Source organism: Leptinotarsa decemlineata, unplaced genomic scaffold, assembly GCF_025532065.1.
Source record: "Leptinotarsa decemlineata unplaced genomic scaffold, Ldec_3_MD MMD2_tig00003192_RagTag_RagTag, whole genome shotgun sequence".
In the NCBI taxonomy this organism is placed as follows: domain Eukaryota; kingdom Metazoa; phylum Arthropoda; class Insecta; order Coleoptera; family Chrysomelidae; genus Leptinotarsa; species Leptinotarsa decemlineata.
The window spans coordinates 3,743,324-3,768,909 of NW_027412582.1; the positions used below are offsets into that span (position 1 = coordinate 3,743,324).

General features: G+C 32.2%; 4 protein-coding genes and 1 long non-coding RNA gene across 7 annotated transcripts in view; 2 read left to right on the forward strand and 3 right to left on the reverse strand.

Annotated features, from left to right (window-relative positions):
• LOC111516691 (uncharacterized) overlaps window positions 1–773 on the reverse strand; it is a 48,868-nt gene extending 48,095 nt beyond the window's left edge. Inside the window, exon 1 of one of the 2 annotated variants that reach the window (XM_074177635.1) lies at window positions 358–773. In XM_074177635.1, coding sequence (XP_074033736.1) covers window positions 358–688 — 331 coding nt within the window. In that variant the 5' untranslated portion in view covers window positions 689–773. The remainder of the gene's footprint in view (window positions 1–357) is intronic. The other variant, XM_074177634.1, reaches the window with a different exon arrangement.
• LOC141483160 (uncharacterized) overlaps window positions 1–25,586 on the reverse strand; it is a 519,459-nt gene that overhangs the window by 458,378 nt on the left and 35,495 nt on the right. The window lies entirely within an intron of this gene.
• Window positions 1,318–4,207, forward strand: LOC141483173 (uncharacterized). Its single transcript, XR_012465945.1, has 3 exons — window positions 1,318–1,780; window positions 2,402–2,867; window positions 2,932–4,207. It is a non-coding gene; the product is annotated as an uncharacterized lncRNA (long non-coding RNA).
• LOC141483270 (uncharacterized) lies at window positions 8,784–25,494 on the forward strand. The gene is made up of 2 exons (XM_074177762.1): window positions 8,784–9,447; window positions 24,060–25,494. The coding sequence occupies exons 1-2, from the start codon at window positions 8,898–8,900 to the stop codon at window positions 25,133–25,135; spliced, it is 1,626 nt and encodes a 541-aa protein (XP_074033863.1). The 5' UTR covers window positions 8,784–8,897; the 3' UTR covers window positions 25,136–25,494.
• LOC141483269 (zinc finger BED domain-containing protein 4-like) lies at window positions 20,061–22,890 on the reverse strand. Its single transcript, XM_074177760.1, has 2 exons — window positions 21,552–22,890; window positions 20,061–21,293 (listed from the first exon to the last, which is right to left on the reverse strand). The coding sequence occupies exons 1-2, from the start codon at window positions 22,319–22,321 to the stop codon at window positions 20,384–20,386; spliced, it is 1,680 nt and encodes a 559-aa protein (XP_074033861.1). The 5' UTR covers window positions 22,322–22,890; the 3' UTR covers window positions 20,061–20,383.

Below are 25,586 nucleotides of genomic sequence, written 5' to 3' on the forward strand. Positions count from 1 at the left end.
GAATAAGGTGTAAAGGTGACCTAGTGAATAAATGCATGCGTTTTTAAATAGTTTATTTAGTGAAAAAGAAGGCTGAAAAGTTGCCCTTTTCTGAACTTTGAAGGGCCGTAACTTTTTAAATAAGGGAGATCGCCGCTTTTTTCTTTCGGATTCGTAATCTACGCATCAAAATACGTAAGTACAGTCAAAAATTTTTTCAAAATCGCCGGGTGTCCACATAACGAAAATTTACCATTGGAAAATTGAATGTAGGATAAAGAAGATAACTATGAATTTACACATAATAAATAGGTCATCAATCGAACATGATGATTGAAAAATTACTGAATGCAAAAAACCTTCATCAAACTACAGTACCTGTGGTGGGTTTTGAATCATGAATCATATCTTCACCCTGTATATCAAGAAACTTATTCTGAGGGCCTTCACCTATTTCTTCTATACATTTTTCTGATTTGGGTTTATGGTAAACATCAATGACACCTTCTTTTTTAATGTGATATATATCATATTTTTCTTCGAGGTTATGGGTAACCATTTCAATACCAAACATATCATATTCTTCAGATTCACCGACGATTTCAGTCTCACCTGTTTCACATTTCATGATATTTGTTTCAAAAACCACTTCATCCCCAACAGATTCAAGTTCTTTCTTAATTTTTCTTACACAATCATCGGCAGTCATTATCTTTGAACAAATACGATTTGTTTTAAACGACAAAAATGTATATTTTTATAAAGTTTTGTCAACAATTTGTTGAAGAGAAATAATGTCGTTCTACCTCTTCTCATTTCAATGGCCTCAGCAACTAAGGCTATCCGGCCAGTTAGTAACGAACGTTGTTGTTAAATACAAATGTGGCCACACTTAAGTGGACATGGGGCGGGCCCATCCACAATTGTGTTGAAATTACTATCCAGGAACTTGTCAAACACGGCAAGCTAAAAATAATCCAGTTATATTATACAGGCGAAAACAATGGTTGTCCATGCACTACGAAGTAATCTCACTAGCAAGCACATAGGTTTGTTCGCAATGTAAGCACAGAGTCTATTCAGAAGGTAAGCACAACTATCGTCAATGGTCTACAATGTCAGCGCAAATCTCTCCGTTACAGCTTGAGGTGGGAGGAGGTAATGCCTTTGAGTTATGAATATTCATATGTTTAAATAAAATATCATGTAACTACAGCGGGACCTGTTGCTTGACGAGAGGCTAAACCACTCAGTCCGTACCAACGTTGCCAAGTGTACCCAGTTTGTATTTCGCGGGAATTTACAAACTATACTTTAAAAATTAGGTTATGTGGTAAAACTTGCTTTTAGTTATACTGTGGTTTCTTTTTTTATCTACCTGTAAAGAAACTTGAATTCAGAAAATGCCAGTTATATGTAGTATTTGTGAGAAAGTATATACCACCCAATCATCTCATAACAGACATACACGAGAAGTGCACCAAAAAATCCTGAGCCTGTATCTTATTCATCTCAGAAGGGATGCCCTGCAACTTTTAGTAGCCATTGCCTTGAAGCAGATTGTGATGCTGCATTCAAAACCCATAAGAATTTAGTGGACTATTTGCAGAGAATTCATCTGCTGAAGTTTGAAACAGAGTGCCATGTTATGAAAAATATAAATGGGTTGTTAATTCTAAAATCAAAATAATACTATTTTGAAATTTATTTTTATTTATTTCAGATTTTGAAATTTGGAAAAGTAGGAATGCTAGTACTATTGGTGAAATAGTGTATTACAAGTGCAACAGGAGTACAACAAGTGAGTACTAATTTGATTATTGAGTGTAAAGGTATAGAGATTGGGTACAGAGATGCTACATGGATATGGTACTGCTGAGAGAGGGTACTTATATTTCAAAAATCGAAATAAATATTAACCCTATATAAGTGCAATTTGATAAAGGGTGAGATAGAATAAAAAATTCAAATAGTTTATATCTCAAAAATGGCTAATTGAATTTTTTATACACTCTGTCATAGGTTATATCCTCAGTGACAACATTGATCGAAGACACAGATTGTTGAAGAGCTAAGGATTTTGTAAGATAAATAGTTCTGGCACAAGCGAAATCAAAATTGTTAAAGAAAACAACAAAATTCTGGTAGAGTGGCAGAAAGTACATTATGGTCATAAGCTTGATATACAACATATTAGGTTGCCAAAAATTGAAAAACAAAATATTGCCATAAAGATAACAAATGGTGTTGTACCCCAAAGGTATAATCATATTTTACACTTATGTTATCATCAGAGAGTTAGAAATAAACAATTCTTATCCCAATTTCTGATTTAGATGTAAAATAGCATCTAAATATTCACTTATCAATTTTGAATTATTCACCTTCTACCAGAGCATTAACCTAACCAATTTTTTCACAGAATCTTGGAATCCACTCGTGATAATATTGGTGAACATTTGAAAAGAGTAGATTTGTTAATTACTAAGGATCTGAGGAATATAAAAAAAGCTATGGTCTTGAATCAAAAGATGGAAAGCGAGATTCAAATGATGCCTTTTCTGTGTCTCTTTGGGTGAAAGAATGTGAAAATCTCAAAGAAAATCCTATTTTGTTGTATAAAGAGCAAGGAAAGGACCATAGTATTTCAAGAAAGGAGGACTTTTGCTTGATGATAATGAACACATTTCAAGGACAAATGATGAAATAGTTTCCATCTACAATTACCATTGATACTACCCATGGCCTAAATGACTATGATTTTGAAATGACAACCATTATTGTCTTAGATGAATATCACCATGGTTTTCCAGTAGCTGAAATGTTTACAAATAGAAAAGATACCATAGTGCAGAGTGTATTTTTTTCAGCAATCAAGGACACCATAGGTATGTACAATCTTACATTAATTTGTTTTGGTGGTGGTTGGTATTTATAGTTGTTTTATTTCAGGAGTTATTCATTGTAAATTTTTCATGTCAGATATGGCTGAGGTGTTTTTTAATGCATGGTATGGGGTGATAGATCCGTCTTATCCACAACACTTATTTTGCTCCTGACATGTTACAGAGCTTGGCAGAGCAATTTGAATAAAATTTCCACTAAGGACAAGCATTCAGAAATTCACAAAATACTAAAAATATTGCAACAAAAAACTATTGAATCAAACTTTGTTTCATCTTTGGATAACGTAACAATGAAGTCACAAGACATTTTGGAGAGTATATTTCTAATACCTACAGTCGTAATTTAAAAAAATGAGCTTAATGTTTCAGAAAAGAAGCTAGCATTAACACAAATATGCATTTGGAGTCGATGCATAAAGTAATCAAGTATTTCTACTTGGAAAGAAAGACAGTAAAACGCCTTGACAAGAGTTTAAACATGGTATTGAAATATGTAAGAGACAAGAGTGTAGAACGAATAATTACATTGAGCAAGGGTGAACATACCAAACAAACAAGACTGAGATCTCAGAATTACAAGGAGGCAATTAAAAATGGGGATGAGTATACAATTTTGAAAATTGGTAATAACTGGAAAATTTACAAAAATCAAAATAGTTCATATACTATCCACCCGATATTAGAATGGAAATGCTGTGAACAATTATATTTGTTCTGTGGGGTGTGTTATCATATGTTTTCATGTGAGTGCAAATTCTATACAGAAAAAAAAATTATGTGCAAACATATCCATATGACGATAAAAAAATCTACAAAAACAAGAAAACATTTTATTTCGACTGATAGAGACATTTCAATACCTGAATGCTTGTCAGCTCTGGGAAAAGAACATCAAGAATCAATCATAGGACGCAGAATAGACCTAACAAAAGAATTGATAATGAAATTAGAAAGTTTAGATTTTCATCAGCTTGATGATGCCACTATCAATAAAATACAGCAGTTTTTATCCATAATAAATAACATGGCTAAATGCACAAAATTGATAGAAAAGGATAATGAATTGAAACCCAAAATAAATCTTCTGAAAGATACATTGATCCACAAATTAGGTTCACATCAACAAAAAAAAACGCGTTCAGAAAAAAGCATTTCAACGGGCCTTCCCACAAGAACTGACAACAATTCAAGAAAACCTATTGCACGCCCCTGAAGATGTATTTTTTTACAAATCAGTTTAACCTATACGTGACCACCAATATTGTTGATTATAATCATTTCGATATGTATGTTTTTTGTTTGGCAGTAAACTTTTATTTTTATTAAGTCATTTTTATTAGCGTAGTTCGTGAGTTACATTTTGAATTTCCCGCGAAATACGAAATAGGTACACTTGGCAACGTTGGTACGGACTGGGCGGTTTAGCCCAGTCCGTACCCAGTCAGTGATCATACCATAAATATTCTATGCATCATCGATAAAACACATACTTTTAATAGTGCGTTCCACTAAGCGTTCACAACGATTACCCTTGCGACCCCAGTAATTCCTGTTCCACTTGCTTACGAGCGTTACTGTTGTAAACTCAAGTGGAATGGATTATGGAACGTTTTGGGCGTTCATGTAAACATTACAAATGGCGATGTTGAAAATATAAAGTAGAAGTTACAAAGAGTTTAGTTAAGTATCAACAATTGCAAGCTGACTTCATTTATATGAAAAAAGAAGTATAATTCAATTTTTTTATATAATTTCAGTGAAGTTATCAAACAAATTAGGTTTGAATGTAATCAGAATGTCTTTGACGGTAATTGAATATTTGTAGATGTGACGTAATAGTGCTGCAGAAACTAGTTCAAATCTCAGAGTAATGATATAATTATTTGTTATTACTCTGAGGTTCAAATGAAGAGTGGAATGCAACTTCACAATATCATCATGAATACCGAAAACTAAGACTACGTGTTATTGATTATGAGAATGTAATAAATCGTTATTCAGATGAAGGATTCACAAGTCATTTCAGGTATATGATTTTCTATCACATATTACACTGTAGATTTTGAAAACGTTATGTCTAATTGCACACCTGTTTCCGCATGAGTAGCATTGGTTTTAAGAACAATAGCTTCCACTGAAATTTATATGTCTGAATCGAATAAGGTGATTTTTCTTGTCACATTCTTTAGGCTTTGAATGTTCTATTTCAAAAATTGCGCCGAAATATTATCAACGTCCACTTTGACCCACTTCTTTCAGATGGGTCATTGTGAGCTTGCCGTGAGCGAAGATAATGACATTATGAGTGAAGTTTTCGCCGCGATCACAACGATCGCGGTCGTTATGTGGAACGACTAAAGGAGCTTTTGATCGTTGTGAGTGATCAGTGGAACGCACGGTAAATAGCATCTTTTTCTTCTACAGTTAAAAAAGAAAGACAAAACAGTATACGTTTTCGTTTGATCAACGGTAGCTTTTGTTGTTTGAAAAACTAATGAATATATTATCCAGTGAATAAATTTCATTTCGTAATTATAAATTTTAACCTCAAACTAATATTTGAATGGACAGATTTCAGAGTTGAGAGATATCAATCAATCAATGAAAATATGCTTTGCTTCAATATTGAAAAATAACATATTGTTGACAAAGCGTGTATATATACATGAAAATGTAATCAAATTAATAACATAAAATGTAAAATATAATGTTTTCACAGAAAAATCAAACCAAAATGGTAACAAAATGAATTACTTGTTAGTGAATTTCAAATATGAAAGCCATTCTTCATTGAAAGGTAATTTGATAGTAGTTTCATTACGTTTTTATTGAAAATACTTCATTCTTGTGAGATAAAGATAATGGCATGAAAAAAATGGCTAACACTAACCTCGACCCTTAAAGATTTTTGAAAATTGTTGTTTTCATTCAATTTCAAATATTGCAAATTGTTGAGCGAGTTTCATTATGGTTAGAACAGCCAAAAATACATTTATGAACAAAATAGATAGATGTGTTCGTGGGTTGGTGTGACGTTGACGAGTCTTACCAGTACCCCGCGTGGAACGACACCCTAAATATGAACACATTTCATCTTTTCGGTGACGGTTACCATTACTGCATTTTCCTGTACTAGAAATGAATTCTTTTTCAAACCAGATTCAGATGTAAGGTAGTAGATTACTACATTTTTCGACATCAGTAAGCCAATGACGTCAAATAAAAATTGACATTAAAGAGCGGGTAATTCAAATTCCCTACTTTTGAATAAAAAAATCTCAGAATAACAAAATACAATACAGTGGCCTTTTCCATCCTTACATTGAAGGCAGCATAACTTTGTTTGTTTACGGGAAGTAAGTTGGACTATAAAACAGAGGCGGTTGGTTTAGTTGATAATCGGAGGGATATTATATATTTATAAAATAAATCATTTCATCTGAAAATGTATTATGTTCAAATAGTTCCTACAGAAAATTTTATTTATTATCAATGATTATGGAAACGAGGCAAGTTTTTCTACCACCAACTAGATTTTTGTATGGCTTTATAATAAAGGGCGTGGTTTACTGGGTTAAAATTAAATTATTTCATATGAACTATAAAAAATAATTCATAACAATGATATTATTAATGATATGTTAATTTGTTAATTTCAAAAGTAATGAACTTTGCTTCATAAAATCAGATGAAGAAATGTGTGATTTATTCTTAGATTTTATAAACAAGCAGTACGGTTTATGAGGTCCGATATGAAGAATTTTCGATTAGAAATCATGATTTCATTTAAAATTGGTATCTAGGGGTCTTTGTGGACCGACATTATGAAAGGGGATATTTTTGATGTTTTTAATGATCATTTTTTTGATCTTATTCTTATAAATGAAGTTTTTGAAACTAGGTTTATATTATTTCATTATTCGACATATCCCAATCAAAAGAAGATTGAAAAATGACAACCGTCATTTCTTATTGAATTTTGTCTGTATGCAACGCGATAGCCTCGTGCAAAGAAAATGAAACCAAAACGGAAATCATATTCTTTGTGTGATGTAAGTTAGTTGTTAAGTGAGCAATAACAGATTTAACACCGGTTGCACAAGAATAACTATTTAGTGTACAAACTGAACATTGAGCAGAAAGCTTTTGACCTGTTGATCACAGAATGAATATGACTTATGGCACACATATGAAAAACATTTTCATTTTTGAATACGGTTTTTTTTATTTACATTAATGATTTTCCGTAATTATAGAATTCGTCAGCATGAATTATTGAAAATTAAAACATAATTTCGGTCCACAAAGACCACTAGATACCAATTTTGAATGAAATCACATAATAATATCAAAACTCAATCGTAATTACAAATGTTTATGATTTATAATCGATAATTCTTTATATCGGACCTCACAAACCGTACCGCTTGTTCATCAAATCTAAGGATAAATACCAAATTTCTTCATCTAAATATATGAAGCAAAGATCATTACTTTCAAAATTAACATTTATCTCATTGTTATGAATTAGTTCATTTGAAATAATTTAATTTCAACCCAGAAAACCACACGCTCTACTAAAAAGCCATACATGAATAAACATCTAGTAGGTGGTAGAAAACCTGGCCTTATTGACATAATCATTAATAATAAATCAGATTTCCTATAGGAACTATTTATTCATAATACATTTTCAGATGGAATGATTCATTTTATAAATATATAATATCCCTCCGATTATCAACTAAACCAACCGTCACTGTTTTATGGTCCAACTCACTTCAAATGTAAACAAACTCTCGATAACCTCTCATTACCCGCCACCCGCCTGCGCACATAAGTTGTACAGAAAAGGGTAGTACGATACCCGTTTCAAAATACATTGTATTGGTATAGACATGGCAACTCTGTCTTATTATTACTCTGAGTAAAAAAACAAGTCATATGCCATTACTGTCATTAGTTCTTGTCCAGCGTCGAAATCGATACTTCTTATATTGTGCCATTTTCAGTGTCCTTGAAATATATGTAAGGACCGATAAATCCACCAATTGATCCGTTGGTTCCCCTCTGCTGATGGAATCATCCAATGGTACAATCGAAACGTTAACGTGTTTTTATTAGACAGAACTATCTATCATAATTTTTATGATGAATTTGAAAACTTGCCTATTCCCGCCAAAAGTTTATCGCCATTTCTAGAGATACATAAACGAAAGGAGCATATAATCATATTGTTTGTTTCTTGGAAACTCTGACTTTAAAAGTCGAAATTTTGACTTTATACTTGAAATTTCGATTTTGATTTCGAAATTCAAACTTAATTATCAAAATTTTGACTTTATTCTCGAAATTTCGACTTAATATTCGAATTTAGACTTTGGCCGCGAAATTTTGACAATAATCTTGGATTTAAACTTCAATCTCGAAATTTCGATTGTTAAAATTTCGACTTCAATCTCACAATTTCGACTTCAAACTCAAAATTCAGAAGTTGAAATATTTTTAGTTTCAAATCGAAATTTATAAAATGAAGTCAACATAAAATTGTAATTTAGAATTTAAATTCATTAACACAAATCGATGGAGTAATCGAGGAATTTACTAACGGTCTGCCGATGTATCTAATCAACAGCTAATTTTATAAACATGCCTGTTTGCTTTTTACTTGTTTCGAAATTCAGAAAAAATCTTTATTGACATCGGATGCGATAGCAATTCGTATTTAATTCCTTGTTATAAACGGTACTTCAAATTTTTTCGTTACCGATACTAATTCCAGAAACTTTCAAAGTCAGAATTTCCAAGAAGCAATAAATGAAAATATGTAGCCATTCTGCGTATTTTTGGCTGTGCTGGACCACAAGTAAACAAGAAAAGAAGAAGTAGAATTACATTACTTCTGTCTCAGTTCAATCTGTACTTCTGTTCAAAAAAAGGTTGACAAATTTGAAGAAAAATAACAAATTCGTCCATTCGTCGTTGAAAACAATTCCGCTTTATTCAAAGATAATGGCTATTGATGATTGTGGAATATTTATTAAGAAAGAGCTTGAATCTGTTGGGGATGAAGAGGTTTTTGAAAGAAATATCATGAAATGTGAAACAGGTGAAACTGAAATGGTCAGTGAATCTGGAAAATATGATATGTTTGGTATTGAAATGGTTACCCATAACTTCGAAGAAAAAGATGATATGGTTAAGATTAAAAGCGAACGTGTCATTGATGTTTACCATGAACCCATATCAGAAAAATGTATAGAAAAAATAAAAGAAGGCCCTCAAAATGAGTTCCTTGAAATACAGGTTAAGAGAGAGCTTGAATCTGCTGAGGATGAAGTGGTTTTTGAAACAGACATGAAATGTGAAACTGAAATGGTCAGTGGATCTGGAAAATATGATATGATTGGTATTGAAATAGTTACCCATAACCTCGAAGAAAAATATGATATAGATCAGATTAAAAGTGAAGGTGTCATTGATGTTTACCATGAACCCAAATCAGAAAAATGTATTGAAGAAATAAGTGAAGGCCCTCAAAATAAATTCCGTGAAATACAGGGTAAGATATGACTTGTGATTCAAAACCCACACTTTGCTTCACCACAGGTACTATAGTCTGAAGAAGGTTGTTTTGCATTCACGATTTTCCAATCTCATTCAATATGATAAGGTGATTTCAATTTTATTCTAAATTTTTGTTGCTATATCCTACACCGGAATGAACATTCCCGTAATTTTTATGCTTTTTGATTTCTCTACCAGTTGATATTTTCATTCCATTTCAATTGACAAAATCTTTTGGATCACATCTTTTCGGCTTTCTGTGAAAAGCTTGTACCACTTGAAAACATTTTTCCGAATCAGAGTACAATCACAGTATCCACTGTCAAAATGTTTTTGAGCACAAATTTTTTTTACAGAAAAGTAGTCTTCTTTACATTGATCTGAAGTTTATTTTTTGCAAGCCATTTGTGATACCTTTCAAGGTCGGTTTTTACTAGTGTTTCGAGTTGTTTCAAGTCTTTACCTTTATATACAAGAACAGTATCATCTGCGAATTTAAAGTATCTACCTATAATGTTAGCAGTTTTCAATGACAGAACATGTAATGTATAAAGTAGGGGTCCAAGGACTGAGCCTTGGGGCACACCTGCTTTGGTAGTTTCAGTTTGGCTTGAAATGCCATCAACCATTGTGAATTGTTTGCGATCTAGAAGGTATGTTTTTAGTAAAGAGAGAGCATTTCCTCTTATTCCCATTTCTTCAATTTTTTCAAGTAATATAGAGAAATCAACAACATCAAATGCTTTTCGTAGATCAACAAATACAGCAATAGTGTAGTATTTATCATCCAGTGAAGAAGCAATGTGGTTAATGAAGTCTATAGTTGCACTCAGGGTGCTACTATTTTCTTGGAATCCATATTGGTAATTGATAATACATTTCTTTAATATATATATATATATATATATATATATATATATATATATATATATATATATATATATATATATATATATACATCCCGATATCAATATGGCATCCATACATTGAATGCGCTGATAGGGCGTCCATCATAATTTGAAGAATTTACCGAATATATTTCATGGTAAGTACTAGAAAACTGATTTCTGTAGGCTGGCATGACATTTTTACCACCATAAAAAAATTGAGTTCACTATTGATTCGATAGTAGAGCGTCCGTCCGTCAAACATTCATAAGAACTCCTCAGTATACACCATCATCAGACATCTGATTGATAATAGGGAGTCCAATAAGTATATTTTCATACATGAAATAGATTATTGGGAATCCTTACAACGTTGCCAATATTTACCGCATTAAATGTAGGCAGCAAGTGGGTTTTAATTTCTTCACATCTGTTTTTCAACAAGCGTTGTGCCAACGACAAATTGCGTATGGATTTCAGGTAGCCGGTATGTATTTCATTTTTACATAGGTACCAAGTGATATTGACTGATCATGAAAAGTTTATTCCATAACGAAATTTTCAATATCATTCGATAATTTTTGTCTTGGTTGGCATATTTCCATTTTAACACTGTATGATATTTAAGCGAGCCGAATATAATGATAGGAGAAGTGAAACCGACACATGCATGGTGTGATTATTGAAAGTTCAACTTTAATTACAAAAAGTTCATTGTATATTTCCATTAGAAAACAGCAAGAAATCAAAGTATTCAAACTAGTTGAAGACGCCAAAATGACAGACGATAGGATAAATAATATGAATTACCAAAGAATGTAAATATTCACGGCCGTAGATGACAGTGTAAAATCTGTTTTCAGCGTTTGCGTGGTTTGCAGGTTTTTATGCCTGACGTTTCGTCTACTACTGCGGTATACATTATCAGAGGCGATGTGGTAACGGTTGCAAAGCCCGAGTTCGTGGTCGAGTTGTTGTTCCCGTTAACTGAGTTATTGAGCATTGAAAAATTTGGTTGTTGAAAATTGGACGTGCCTGAGTGTTTTGTTGAGCACAGTCATATTTACTCAGTGTCATATTTATTCCATTTGGCTGATACACACTACACAGGATAGCCATCTAGAAGGCATCAAGACCTGTCAAGATTCATTTCCGTGTATGGTATACGATTTTTCGAGTCATGCATTTTTCAATATTTCTTTAAGGACTGACCTAAATATTTTTTAATTTTTTCTAGAGTTTTTCGTTTTTAATACGCTTTTATTAGGTCGACCTGTATGTATGTATGTAACTATGTAGTCAAATCTAAGAAAACTAATTTAACCATCTTTTAAAGATCGTAGCGTTATGAAAATTGGCAGTTTTATGTGATTTTGATGACAATATGGTAGGTACTCTGGAGCTGATCTGATGATGGAGCCGGAAGATAGGCACTAGGATTCCATGATGAAATATCGTATCATAGTCGTGTTTGGTCTTGTAATGAACGTGAATCTCTTTTTATCAATGTGCTCCACAAGATCACATTATAAAAGTTCAAAAACATTATATTTTGTTCATTATGATTTTTTTTAGTAACATAACATATTGTTTTAATTTTTCTATATATTTATCATTATATCCTGTTTCTGTATCAAATAAAGACATTCGGTAAGTTGAACAAACTGTTTTAGCGCAATTTGTTTATAAATTGTGTATGACCGTATGGGAATTCAAAAAATTTTTATCTTCATAATATGATATTCAGAAAAAAATACGATTTTTAATTGTTTATGAACGTTTTTTTATATATCTCGAATGTTCAAATGATTATTCGGAGAATGTTTTCTATTTTGAAAATCATAATTGACATTTCTCTACAAATTGACAGAAACATTTTTCATAATTAATTTTATCATTTATTACCAAAACAATTTATTATTAACGCATTCTTAACCGTCAGAGTTAGTATCTGAGTTTGATACGTAGAATGCCTGAATCAGTTTTCGATATACTGGATGGTTAGTATTTTGTTGATCAACAATCATGCCGTACTCGAAGTTGAAATTGTCATCATCCCAACAACATCGGATGCACTCATCACTGTTTTTCTACTGTTTTAAGTTTTACTGCAGTTAGATACCTACTATGCAACTACAATGAACTAGTTTCAGTAATTCTAAACCTGCCAATGATTATGGTGTTTTCATGGGCAAAAACAGAGTCTCTGTTTTTTCTCATCCCCAATCTGTAGCTGTTGAAAGATTGTTAAGCTATGTTTGAACTTGACTAATCTGATCAAGAAGTGCTTTTTTCCGAACTTTCTTCAGCAGTCTCCGAAAATTATGGTTGAGGTGTCATTCGATTCGGAATAGCGTCTAGAAAGTTTTTGAAAACGGACGACTTCCGAAAATGAAAATAGCAAAAGTTATAAACAATTTAGAGAATAATAAAGAATGGATTTAATTTTTTGAAAATATTTCTAAAACTAATTGAGATTTTCAAAATCGAAAATTCGAAAATAGGAAGAAATTTCCTATAAAAAAGTTTCAACTCCCGGAACTGTAGGACCAATATATATAATTTTCCCGAAGCCCTGAAAATGAGCTCGAAATCGGCTGTCTGGCCGCGCGTGAGCCGTGCCTGTTTGGGCCATTTTTACTAAAAAAAATTTCAGCATTTAAAATATATAAATTAAGGAATGAAAGAATTCAGGCATATACTCAAATGATAAATGAACAATAATCTGTCGGTAAAAAATGTTTATTGCAGTTATTCGATTTATTACGCTATTGTTAATTAACAATTTTCTATCGCTCGATCATCAACAAATCAGAAGTTAGATGAACATATTTCTTTAAAATTTTTATCACTCATTGTTTAAAAATTTATTATAAACAAATGCATTGTTTATAACATGATTGAATTTTTTTTGGATCTTAATTTTTGATAAAAATCATGATTTTTTTCAATTGTCTCTTGAAGAAATTTTTACAATGCAAAAAAACGCATTTGTTGAGTAACAATTTTTTTACCACCAATTAATAATATTAAGAAACCAATTTTTTAAAATAATTATTCATCTTGTTTTTAATTCGGAACAAAAACAATTTAATTTTTAAAATTCTCCATTGTGTATTGAATAAACAATTTGTTATAAACAAATGAATGTTTTCATTTCATTTTTGTTCCAGTTGCAATTGATGAATGAAAAAAACCATGCATTTTTTTATTCACTCCATTTTTTATCGAATTTATAACAAAGTTTTAAACAATAAGTGATGAAATAAAAAAAATATTTTTATGTAGCTTCTGATTTGAAAAAAAAATATACTAATAATAATAATCAAAAAAAAATTGTTCTTCGATTATTTAATAAACTTTTTAATTCAAAAATGCAGTAAATGGTTAATAAATAACTGAAAAATAATAATTTTTCAATATTTTGGAAGTAAATCAATTCCTAACCGTTATAATCATAACTCTATGGAAGGAAAAAAATTCCACACTTTTAGTTTGAAAAATATCACACTTGCAATAATGATAATCGAGTGATAAAAAATTGTTAATTAACAATAGCATAATAAATCTAATAATTGCATTAAAAATTTTTTACCGACAGATTACTGTTAATTTATCTTTTGAGTATATGACTGAATTTTTTCATTCCTCAATTTATATATTTTATATGCTATAATTTTTTTTTTGTAAAATTAACCTAAACACGCACGGCCTACACGCGGCTAAACACCCGATTTAGAGCTCTATTTCAGAGCTCCGGGAAAATTATAAATATTGGTCCTACAGTTCCGGTAGTCAGGACTTTTCGATAGGAAATTTCTTCCTCTTTTCGAATTTTTTTTTTTCGATTTTGAAAATTCCAATTAGTTTTTGAGATATTTCCAAAAAACTGGACCCATTTTTTATTTTTCACTAAATTGTTTATAACTTTCGCAATTTTCATTTCCGAAAGTCATTCCGAAACATTGGCAAATGTTTCTCTGAAAATAGCTCAGCATTCTTGGATTATTCTTTCCTTCAGTGGCTTTATTGAATCAGATTGCGTCGTCTTTAAAACAACCTATTTTAAGTAAGTGGCCCAGAGGAAAAAATCTAGAGGAGATAGGTCCAGGGATGTGAGAGGCCATTCAGTAGAATCTCTTCTTCCAATACATTGATCAGCATAATTATTATCTAACCATTGAATAACTGGAACTACAAAATAATAAGGTTCCCCATTCTGTTGAAAATGTAATACATTTTCTTTCAAAGATAAATTGCCGTGTATGTCTCTGTGATTCTCTAATTCATGAACTATCCGAGGTTCGATAGATCTTTCTAGCATGTGATCATACATTTCGCCATTTACATTTTCTTCTATATACAGTGTGTAACAACGAAAACCTAACAGAGCCGTTTTTGAATATAAAAAGTAAGATTTTCAAAAAAGCTCGGACACGTCGATTTCTAATTGAAGGGGGACACCTTTCAGACTAATCAGATTTTTTGTAGTACGCACCCCCTCAGAGAGGTGCGTCCGACGACCTTTATTTAGATGGGGAAAGTAGGTCGAGTGGCACCTTGTTTTAAAGGTCTTTCGAATACCTTCACAACTCTGTTAAAAGAAAATTTTTGTAACGATTAGTTTTCGAGATAATTTGAAGTTAAAATTGCCATGTTGATAATACATTAGACAGACCACTCGGTAACTTGTATGCCTAAATAAAAAAAATTTTAAGCAGTTCTTCTTATCAATTTTTTGTTAAATAACAACGTTCGATTGTTTTGTTGAAACGGGTCGTGTATTGTTATTTGTTTAAACATTTCTTTCACTACTGCCGAAAGGGTTTCAGTTATTGCTTCATTTTTTGGCAACGACCAAAATGCTAATAAAACATCAATTTTATTTAACGAGCAAAAACCTGGTAAACACCTAAGCAGAAATCACGTTCTGGATTTGGTCACAAAATTCAGGGAGACAGGTTCGGTTTTAAATGAAAAAAGTGATGTTCAGAGAAGGGTAGTGAATGACGATAATGCGATTGTAGTGTTTGGTCAAGTCATCGCCAATCCCAGGTTAAGTACCAGAGGTTTATCCGCAATGGCAGGAATAAGCCATATGATCGCATGGAGAATCCTTAAAAACCACAAATACCATCCTTACAAAATTAAACTTGTTCGTGAACTCAATGAGGATGATTTTGACCGAAGACAGGAGTTTTGTGAGGGCATGAGTGAAATATTAATGCAAAATCCCGAACTGCTTTATAACATCTGTTATTCGGACGAAAGCTCATTTTATTCAAATGGTTGCGTGAACCGTTACAATTGCCGTTATTGGTCGGATGAAAACCCAAGACAATACGCAGAAATACATACCCAACATCCCCAAAAGTTGAATATCTGGGCCGGAATATTAGGCAATCATATTATAGGTTCATTTTTCATTGATGGAAATTCAACCGGTGATTCTTATTAACAACTTCTTGAAGAGGCAATTCAACCTTCATAAGTAGGTGCCACTCAATTTACCTAAAATGTAATGGTGGTAACCAACCCCATCCCCCGGAGAAATCTCCTCGTAATAAACAAATAATTCGACATCAAATGGACACGTATTAGCAGGTTGTCATAAAAAGCAAAAATTTATTTTTTTTATGAGAGTTCTGAACGTAACTTGCACCTTAAAAACAATTTGATTTATTTTAAAAAGAGTTGAACTCAATGCAAATACCTTTAAAACTTCAAATTATCTCGAAAACTAATCGTCACAAAAATTTTCTGTTGACAGAGTAGTAAAGGTATTCGAAAGACCTCTAAAACAAGGTGCCACTCTCCTTCCCTATCTATCCCTATCTATTATCGAGACGAATAAAAAAAAATAGAAGAGGCGTAAAATATTCGAGTCTTAATATTAATGCTACGATGGTAAAAATCATGTTTTTGAAAATTTACTAAATTAATAATAGAAAATAAAATTTATTCTGAATGAATTCTTTTATTTGATGAACCAAAACTTACTGCATCGAATGTAGCTTTGAAGAGTACCATTGAAGAGCATATCTTAAGAGCTTTCAGATAATGTATCACAAGTAGGTGGTTGCCTTTCAAAAATATGAAGTTGTGGTGGCTGGGGGCAAGGGTGTGAGAGAAAAAACAAGTTAGTCATCACATCATTTGTTTCTCCCTTTGTATTATGAAAGTTGTTTTCAGCGATTTCTTATATTTTATTTGGTTGCTCAGAGATAGACCTTGTAAGTTTTCAAATTGTCACCCTGTGTATGAAACCGGCGCCGACCTACAAACATACCAAATCAACGATATTTCTAACAAATCATTGAGACTTCCCTCTCGCAAAAACTATTGCATTGTTGTCAGTTATATGGACGCCTCATAATCGCTCACATGTATGAAAAATATACGGCACAAGTATACGCGTACCTCCCGAGCGCCACCAAAATAAAAAAGACTCAACTAGAATATACGCCAATACATATAATTTTGACAATGAAATTGATAAATAGGCGCCCATCTGAAATTTTGTCAGATGGAAGATAGGGAACCTCTGAACTGCCTGGCATGGTGAAACAATTCGGCGTCCATATATGGACGCCTCATTGAAACCGGACGCCCGATTGATAGAAAATTGTAAATGTACGGAAGCTCTATTGATAGTTGGATATATATATATATATATATATATATATATATATATATATATATATATATATATATATATATACAACTTTGTACAACTTGAGGTCCAGTGAATTTCGTGTAGACATTTCTAGTTTATTCAGCGGTTGTCTCAGTTTATCTGCATTTCTAGTGGGATAATTATGATAGTCTGAGTGGGTGGAGAATATACTTTTCTTTTTATGGATCTCTAATAAAGTGTTTAAAATAAATATACAAGGCAAAGGCAGAATTTTGTAAAAGAACAAGATAGGTTGACATGGTTCGTTGAATGAAGCTCCAGCTATTATTCTAAGTGCTTTTTTTTGCATACGAAAAATCTTTTGACCATGAGATTGTCCCCATAAGAGAGTTCCATACATCAAATGGGAGTGAAATAGTCAGTAAGACGCAGTTAGTAATGTATTGATACTTATAAATCTTTTCAGCTGGCGAAGAAGGTAGAGCTGAGTTGACAATTTTTTGCATAGAAAGTCAATATGATTTTCCCATTTAAGTGAGTCATCAATGATTATACCTAATAATTTTACGTGTTTCTGTGTGGTTACCCTATTATTTGAAGATATAACTATTTGTTGAGTTTTTCCCCCATTTAATTTCAAATTATTGGAAGTAAACCAGTTTACAGCCTTTTCTTCAATTTCATTGCTCTTGTCGAGTAGTTTACTCATATCGGAGTTAGAGTGAATCATTGTTGTATCATCTGCAAAACAGATGACTGTGCTAGGTAGTAGGCTTTGAAAAATATCATTCACATATATTACAAAAAGTATAGGTCCAAGGATTGACCCCTGAGGTATGCCATTTCCTCTACAGATAATTCCCCGTTTGTGCAGACGGCTTGTTTCCTTCTGGTTAAGTATGAATTAAATAAGTTTAAGGCTGTACCTCTTATTCCAAAAATTTCAAGTTTACTGATAAGGATATTGTGGTTGACACAGTCGAAGGCTTTACTCAAATCCCACAATGTTAGCGAGATGAGTTCACCACATGTTCGATAACTTTGTGTATTACCTTTCCCACTGCGTCTATTGTAGATATATTCTTGATGAAGCCAAATTGATGGTCATGAAGAAGATTGTATTTGTTTAAATAATTGGAGAGGCGCTCTTTAATTACAATTTCTAGGATTTTTCCTAAAATGGGTATAATCGAGATAGGTCTATAGTTGTCTGGTATATTGGGATCACCTTTTTTAAAGATAGGAACTACTTTACTTATTTTAAAGACATCGGGAAAAATACCTTCCGTGAAGGAGCGATTCATTAATTGTGTCAAAGGTTCAACAAGAAAGTCGATGGTTTCTTTGATGATTTGACTATTCAAATGAAATATGTCAAAGCTAGAGGTGTTCTTGAGTTTTCAAATCGCAAGTGTAACTTCTTCATGATCAACTGGTAGTAGAAAAAATGAATTAACTGGTTTTGGGACGCTAGAAATATAATCGATAGCGGAGATGTTGCAGGTAGGTAGAGATTTAATGATATTCTCGGCAATATTCGAGAAAAATATGTTAAATTCATTGGCACTGGTGTTGTTGGGAATTGTTTTGTGCTCACTAGTAGAGTTTCTTTCGCAGTTCAATAAGTTCCAAGTATCTTTATGTTTGTTGGTTGAATTTTGTATGAATTTATCATATGATTCTTTTTTTGCCTTGTAAACTGCAATTTCATATTCATGTTTGAACTTTTTAAAATGTTCCGTATTGCTGAGATGTTTTGAAGAGGCACTTACAGTGTGCAGTGCTTGTAAAGTATCTCTCATTGAACGTAATTCATCATTAAAAAAATTTACAGGTCTCTTTCGCCGAATTTTGACTTTTGTTTTTTCATTGGGAAATGTTTACGAATGAGGGAACTATATGTGTTGTTCAGAAATTCTGCTAGTGAGTTCAACGAGGAATCATTATTGTGGAAAATTTGCCAATCAACATTCTCTAGGGACCGTTTCATAGCTTCCAAGCCTTTGTGATTGATTCTGTGCCATTTATACTCATCAGTTTCGGGAGTATATTTGGTGATAGAAATGAATTATCCGCCATGATCAGAAATGCCAGGATCTGATATTCCCGTAATACACTCACTATCGTTTAAATTGGTAATAATGTTATCTATACAGGTAGAGCTTTTGGAGTTCGTTCTTGTAGGAATAGTTATTTTGGGTTTCAGACCAAAATATTCAATGGTGTTTAGCCAAGATGTACAGACAGGACTTTTTTTATTTATGTCAATGTTGAAGTCACCGGTTAGTATAATGGTACTGTAATTGGGTAGTAACAAAGTTAAAAGTTCTTCAACTTTATTGAAGAATAAGTCATATTCTTTCGACAGTGGGGATCTATAAATTGTTATGAGAGCAGTGTTCATGTTTGTTAATTCAATTCCACAAAATTCTGCGTGTTGTTCAATACAGAAATCATTCAAAAGGAGAGGTTTACATGTGACGTTATTACGAATATAAATAGAGACTCCTCCATGTTGAAGGGTTTGTCTACAAAAGTAACTGATAAGGTTATAATCATCGAGATTTACAGATATCAGATTTTCTACGTTGAGCCAATGCTCCGATAGGCATATAATGTCATAATCTTTGTTTTCGAGATATAGTTGAAACTGTTCTACTTTATTGCTAATACTGAATATTGAGATGGAAAATCTTCAGCTCATTATTCTGAAGACGTTCTTTATTAGAATCTATACAAAAAAATGTTGAGGTTGAGAAGAAGTAGCTACCCCCTTTTTATTAGTCTGTTCTTCCAAGAACCTCTTACCTTTTCGAAAGTTATTATAACCAGGTGCTGCATTTTTATTCAACTTATATAATTCTTCCTGAACTTCTTGGGAGTTTGTATTGTATAGGTACATTGAACAATCATTTATGATTTCCTCAAACTCAGAAGATGGCGCTGTTTGTAGGTTTACACTATTCATTATTGATTTACCAATATCAACGAAATATTTGTTCATTTTTTCAGCTATATTTTTGGGATTATCAAGAATTTGTCCCTTAATTTCCAAATTAGTTATTTGATTACTTTGGTTTAGGGATGTAACGGAGGTAGTTTTATCGGAACAGAAGGCGGAGTCGGAGTTTTTAAATTTGCTTTATCGGAGTCGGAATCGGAGTCGGAATCGGAGTCGGAGGAAGGATCAGAAAGTGATGGCATGAGAAAGAATTTTTATTTAAGGACAAATATAACATTATTTAGTCAACATTTTATAATTTTAATTTTCAATTATGAAAGAAAACACAAACAATGAAAAAAAATTGCATATTTCCAAATAAACAAGAAATTAAAATAAACAAATTTAAATCCAATGTAGCATATTACATTAGGTATATTAAATGAACAAAAGCTTAAAAAACAAATTAGATCAAATGAATTGACTCAATAAGTAGTGTATTATACTTTACGAACAAAAGCTTTGAAGCTTTGTCTCCGTCTAATCTATTTCTTAATGAGTCGTAAATTAGGCCAGCGCCACTAAAAAGTTGTTCGCTCGCTACCGAGCCTGGTGGACACGACAAATATTGGCGGGCAATTGATTGAAGCGGCTGGAATTTTGTATTTCCATTTACTTTCCACCACAATAACGGATCATCACTAATATTTATACGTTTTTCTTTGTTGAACTCATCTAGTATACTTTTCATTACAACAAATTTGTCAAAAACTGCACATTTTTCAGATGTGGTATTATCATCGTCTTCATCACTACTTAACAATATATTCGACAAAACTGTTTGGACATTACTATGGCTAGCTTCTGTTGGCATTTCCATTCTTGCCCGTTTTTCTACAGGAACGGCAATATTATCAGCCTCGTTTTTAGATGTATCTGCTTCAAATAGTGACATTATTTCAGTTTCAATATTCTCTTTAACCACTTCATTAAAAAATTTTGTTTTATATCGAGGATCTAGATATGTTGCTATTGCAAAGAAATTGTTTGATTGAAGGTCACCAAATTTGGAATTTAATTGATCGATGGTGCATTTTATTATACTTTTAAATTTTTCATTTGTGTCTTGTTTACTGCCTTCAGTGTGTAATGTAAACTTTAGTGTGTGTATAAGTGGGATCACTGATGAGATACTGGTGTCATTGTCACTCATATTTCGGGTAATTTCTTCAAAAGGTTGAAGTATAGTCACTATTTTTTTAAGCTGCAGCCATTCTTCAGGAGACAACTGAGAGATATTGTGTTTACTTGCGTACAGGCATAGAGAATCCTGTATTCTAAGCATTCTTTCCAACATATAAAATGTACTGTTCCACCTGTAACAAATTAATTAAACTAGTTAACGCTTATAATATACACTAATTTACAGTATAACTTAAAGTATTATTTAAATTAAATGAATCACAAAAACTAAATAATACACTCATTATAATCAGCGTGCATATACCACAGCAAGTTTTAATAAAATCGATTTAATAGTTTCATTTGAATTTATTGTATTAGCGTGGATAGATCTTTGATTGAAATGAAATAATCTGGAGGTAAAAATGAATGCACAAATTAATACAACTTACCGCGTACTACACTCCTGTATCACACTCAAACATTCTTGGTTGAGTTGTTCCTTTTGTATTTTATGCAGTTCAGTCTGAGCTAGTTGGGAATGATTAAAATGCGTCGAAATTTTTTTGCATTTGGATAATAAGGCTTTAATTTCTTCATCACAATCTAATAATGTTCGCACACACAGTTGCAACTGATGTACAGTGCAACTGACATCAGGTATGTCGCCGAGTTTCATTGCTCGTTTCATATTAGATCCAGAGTCCCGTACAATACAATGAATTTTCTCTTTTACGATGCCCCATTCCATCAACATACTCTTAATTTCTTCTAGGACTAGGTCTCCTGTATGTCTTCCTTCAAATGTGTGGCATTTTAAAATAACTTTTAGCTTTTTAAAATCTCTATTTATGCCATGCGCTGTCAGACTCAATAATGACACATTCGAACTTGGTTCAGTCCAAATGTCTGTTGTAAATGAGATCTTTTCAAATTGTGTGAGCAAATCCTTAATTTTTTTTGCTAATGTTTCATATAGACGACCACAAATATTTTCAGTAAAAAAATGTCTTCCCCTTAAGTGATAATTCGGCACAGTGAACTGCATAAGTCGCCGAAATCCTATACCTTCCACAAAATTGAAGGGTAGATCTTGCAAAGCAATCATTTCAGAAATCAATTTGTCAATTTCCATAGATTTAGCATTAGAAGTGCACCATTTTGTATTCTTCAGCAAAGTTTCTTTTAAAGTAATTTGTTTTTTAGCATCCTGAAGGGGCATCGAAGTCGAAGGCTGTACAGTATTTTTTTTTTTCAGTTTCTAACTTTATAAATTCTTCGTATTCAGTGGTATGGATAGACTTCAAATGGCCTTTTAACGACGTTGTCGTACCTCCCTTTCTTGAATATGTCTTCATACACAGTTTACACTTTGCCGAATCTGAATTAACTTCAATGAAGTAGTTCCAAATACAACTTGATTTAGGTTTCATTGTCCAACACAAAAACAGATCACTTTCACTGATAATAACCCGCAAAAATGAAAACAAATATCAATAACCTATAAACGTGTCGTGTGCGTAACAAATGACCAAGTGAAAAAATAATTGACAATAGATAGAGTGCACGTAGTGAGAGTCGGGGGCCGGGGGGATTCACCGCGCGACATGTATGGAGTATGAACCTGTTCATAACAGTCGACACAGGCCGCCGTCGCCGCTTTGTTATGCTTAGACCTCCGATTAAAACCTTCGATTTAAAAGTGTCGGAGCCGAAGTCAGAACCGAAGGTGTAATAATAATCGAAAGTTCCGACTTAACGGAACCGGAGTCGAAGCTCCGTAACATCCCTACTTTGGTTATTGCCTGTATTGCTCCATTTCTTTTCAAAGTATTCCTGTTTCAGTTTTTTGTGTTTTTTCTTTACAATATTTTTCTGTATTCGGAAATCCTTGAGTATATCCGGATTAAAAGGATGTTTTATTTTTTCTGAATATAATTTATCACGTTTTTTTAATACTAGAAATTCCCTTGTAATCCAATCCTTACCTTCTATATATTTTATTTCATATTGAGTTGTTGATTCTTTTTTACAAACCTGTATGGCTGTTGATATTTTTTCAAAGCCTCTCACCAACAAACTAAACATGTTAAACAGCTGAAACTGTGTTTTATACCAATATAAAAAAATCGCTGATCGAAGGTATGTAGCCTGCGAAATTTGAACATTCACCTCATTTTTTTAACTGACCTCGTATTTTCATTGTTATACATACTTTGTATATTGAAAAATGGTAAAATATTCACAAAGGTATCTTCCTCTGATCTACATTCCTGTGAGGAGGATACAACTGTTTATCCGTCTCGGTGAGTCCAGTTCTGGATTTGATGTATATGGTACCTTCAATTGTATATAAAAGGTTCTAAGTTAGTTGAAGATTCAGTTTCAATTATCTCCTGATGATGCTAACTTGTTCAGCAAAAAGCACGCGAAGAAAGCGTGCTTTAGTTATAGCATGTGAAAAAAGCTTTCATTGGATTAATTTTATGACATTGCAATTCTACCTATCAATCTAAATAGTGACATGATAATCAATTACAAAAAGTCTCCTCAGTAGTGATTATTCATTTCCCTTGAATTCTTTACAATTGATTTTTAAATTTCTAATGAAATTTTGAATTTTTCATTCATGAAACCTCAAGAAATAGTTTGTTTAATTATATATTGGAATCTTTATTACCGGTAAACAGTTTGTGTATAAATATACATATCCTCATTTCATGGAAAGTTTAAATTTTTTAGTTTATATAAATTTATGGCCAGTTCAGATACATTACAGAACATTCAATAACTTTGTTTCATAAACTTTTTAGTGGTTATAAACTATTTGTATAGTAGAATCCCGAAAGGTTACTCCTTTTTGGGGGGTTGAATCAACAGTCACTAAGTGAAAAATTAATATTTTTTTCAAGCAAACAATTTTGTATAAAATATCTATTTCATTAGTAATTTTTTCGCAGATTCGGGGAACGTTTTTGTTGAAACAGAGAATGGAACAGTCATCGATAAGAAAGAAGAAAGCATCGAGAAGAAAGAAGAGAGCTTCAATGAAAAGAAGTCGTCAGCGTTATGTCAAAAGGAGTTTGGCATTGCAAAAAATCATATTGTGAAACCGTATCAGTGCAAAATCTGTTCGAAATCATTCATTTGGAAATTTCATTTAAAAAGACATGAAAAAACTCATACAGGGGAGAAATCATTCCAATGTAAAATATGTCTAAAGTCATTTGTTGAAAGAAGTTATTTGAAAGCCCACGAAAGAATTCATACTGGTAAAAAGCCATTTCAGTGTAAAATCTGCTTGAAGTCTTTTAGTCATAGTAGTAGTTTGAAATCTCACGAAAGAACACATACTGAGAAAAAACCATTTCAGTGTAAAATCTGTCTGAAGTCATTTATTCAAAATACTAATTTGAAAAAACATGAAAGAATTCATACTGGAAAAAAATCATTTCAGTGTAAAGTCTGCTCGAAGTCATTTTTTCATAGTGCAAATTTGAAAATGCATGAAAGAATCCATACTGGTGAAAAGCCATTTCAGTGTAGAATCTGCTTGAAGTCATTCACTCAAAATAATAATTTGCAAAGACATGAAAGAATTCATACTGGGAAAAAACCATTCCAGTGTAAAATCTGCTTAAAGTCTTTTACGAGTAGTAATTTGAAAAGACATGAAAGAAGTCATACTGGAAACAAATCATTTCAGTGTGAAGTCTGCTCAAAGTCATTTCTTCATAGTGCTGATTTGAAAATGCATGTAAGAATCCATACTGGTGAAAAGCTATTTCAGTGTAAAATCTGCTTGAAGTCATTCACTCGTAGTGATAATTTGAAAATACATGAAAAAATTCATACGGGGAAAAAATCATTTCAGTGTAAAATCTGCTCAAAGTCATTTTTTCAGAGTACTAATTTGAAAATACATGAAAGAATCCATACCGGTGAAAAGCCATTTCAGTGTAAAATGTGCTTGAAGTCTTTTAATCATAGTAGTCATTTGAAAACACATGAAATAACTCATACTGGAAAAAAATAATTTCCATGTACAATCTGCTCAGTCATTTTTTCACAGTGTTAATTTGAAATCGCATGAAAGAACCCATACTGGTGAAAAGCCATTTCAGTGTAAAATGTGCTTGAAGTCTTAATCATAGTAGTCATTTGAAAACACATGAAATAACTCATACTGGAAAAAAATAATTTCCATGTACAATCTGCTCAGTTATTTTTTCACAGTGTTAATTTGAAATCGCATGAAAGAACCCATACTGGTGAAAAGCCATTTCAGTGTAAAATGTGCTTGAAGTCTTTTGTTCATAGTAGTCATTTGAAAACACATGAAAGAATCCATACTGGTGAAAAGTCATTTCAGTGTAAAAGCTGCTTGAAGTCATTTAATCAAGTTATGAAAAAACACATTCATAATGCTTTTTTATGCAGAATGTATACTGAGAAAAAACCATTTCAGTATTAAATCTACTTGGTCT

Excerpts from the sequence above, each read along its gene's own strand:
- LOC141483269 (XM_074177760.1), bottom strand. The coding sequence starts at position 22,321 with ATGCCCCTTCAGGATGCTAAAAAACAAATTACTTTAAAAGAAACTTTG. Across the intron at positions 21,294-21,551 it reads ATACAGGAGTGTAGTACGCG|GTGGAACAGTACATTTTATA; the intron begins GTAAGTTGTATT and ends AATTTGTTACAG.
- LOC141483270 (XM_074177762.1), top strand. The coding sequence starts at position 8,898 with ATGGCTATTGATGATTGTGGAATATTTATTAAGAAAGAGCTTGAATCT. Across the intron at positions 9,448-24,059 it reads TAAATTCCGTGAAATACAGG|ATTCGGGGAACGTTTTTGTT; the intron begins GTAAGATATGAC and ends ATTTTTTCGCAG.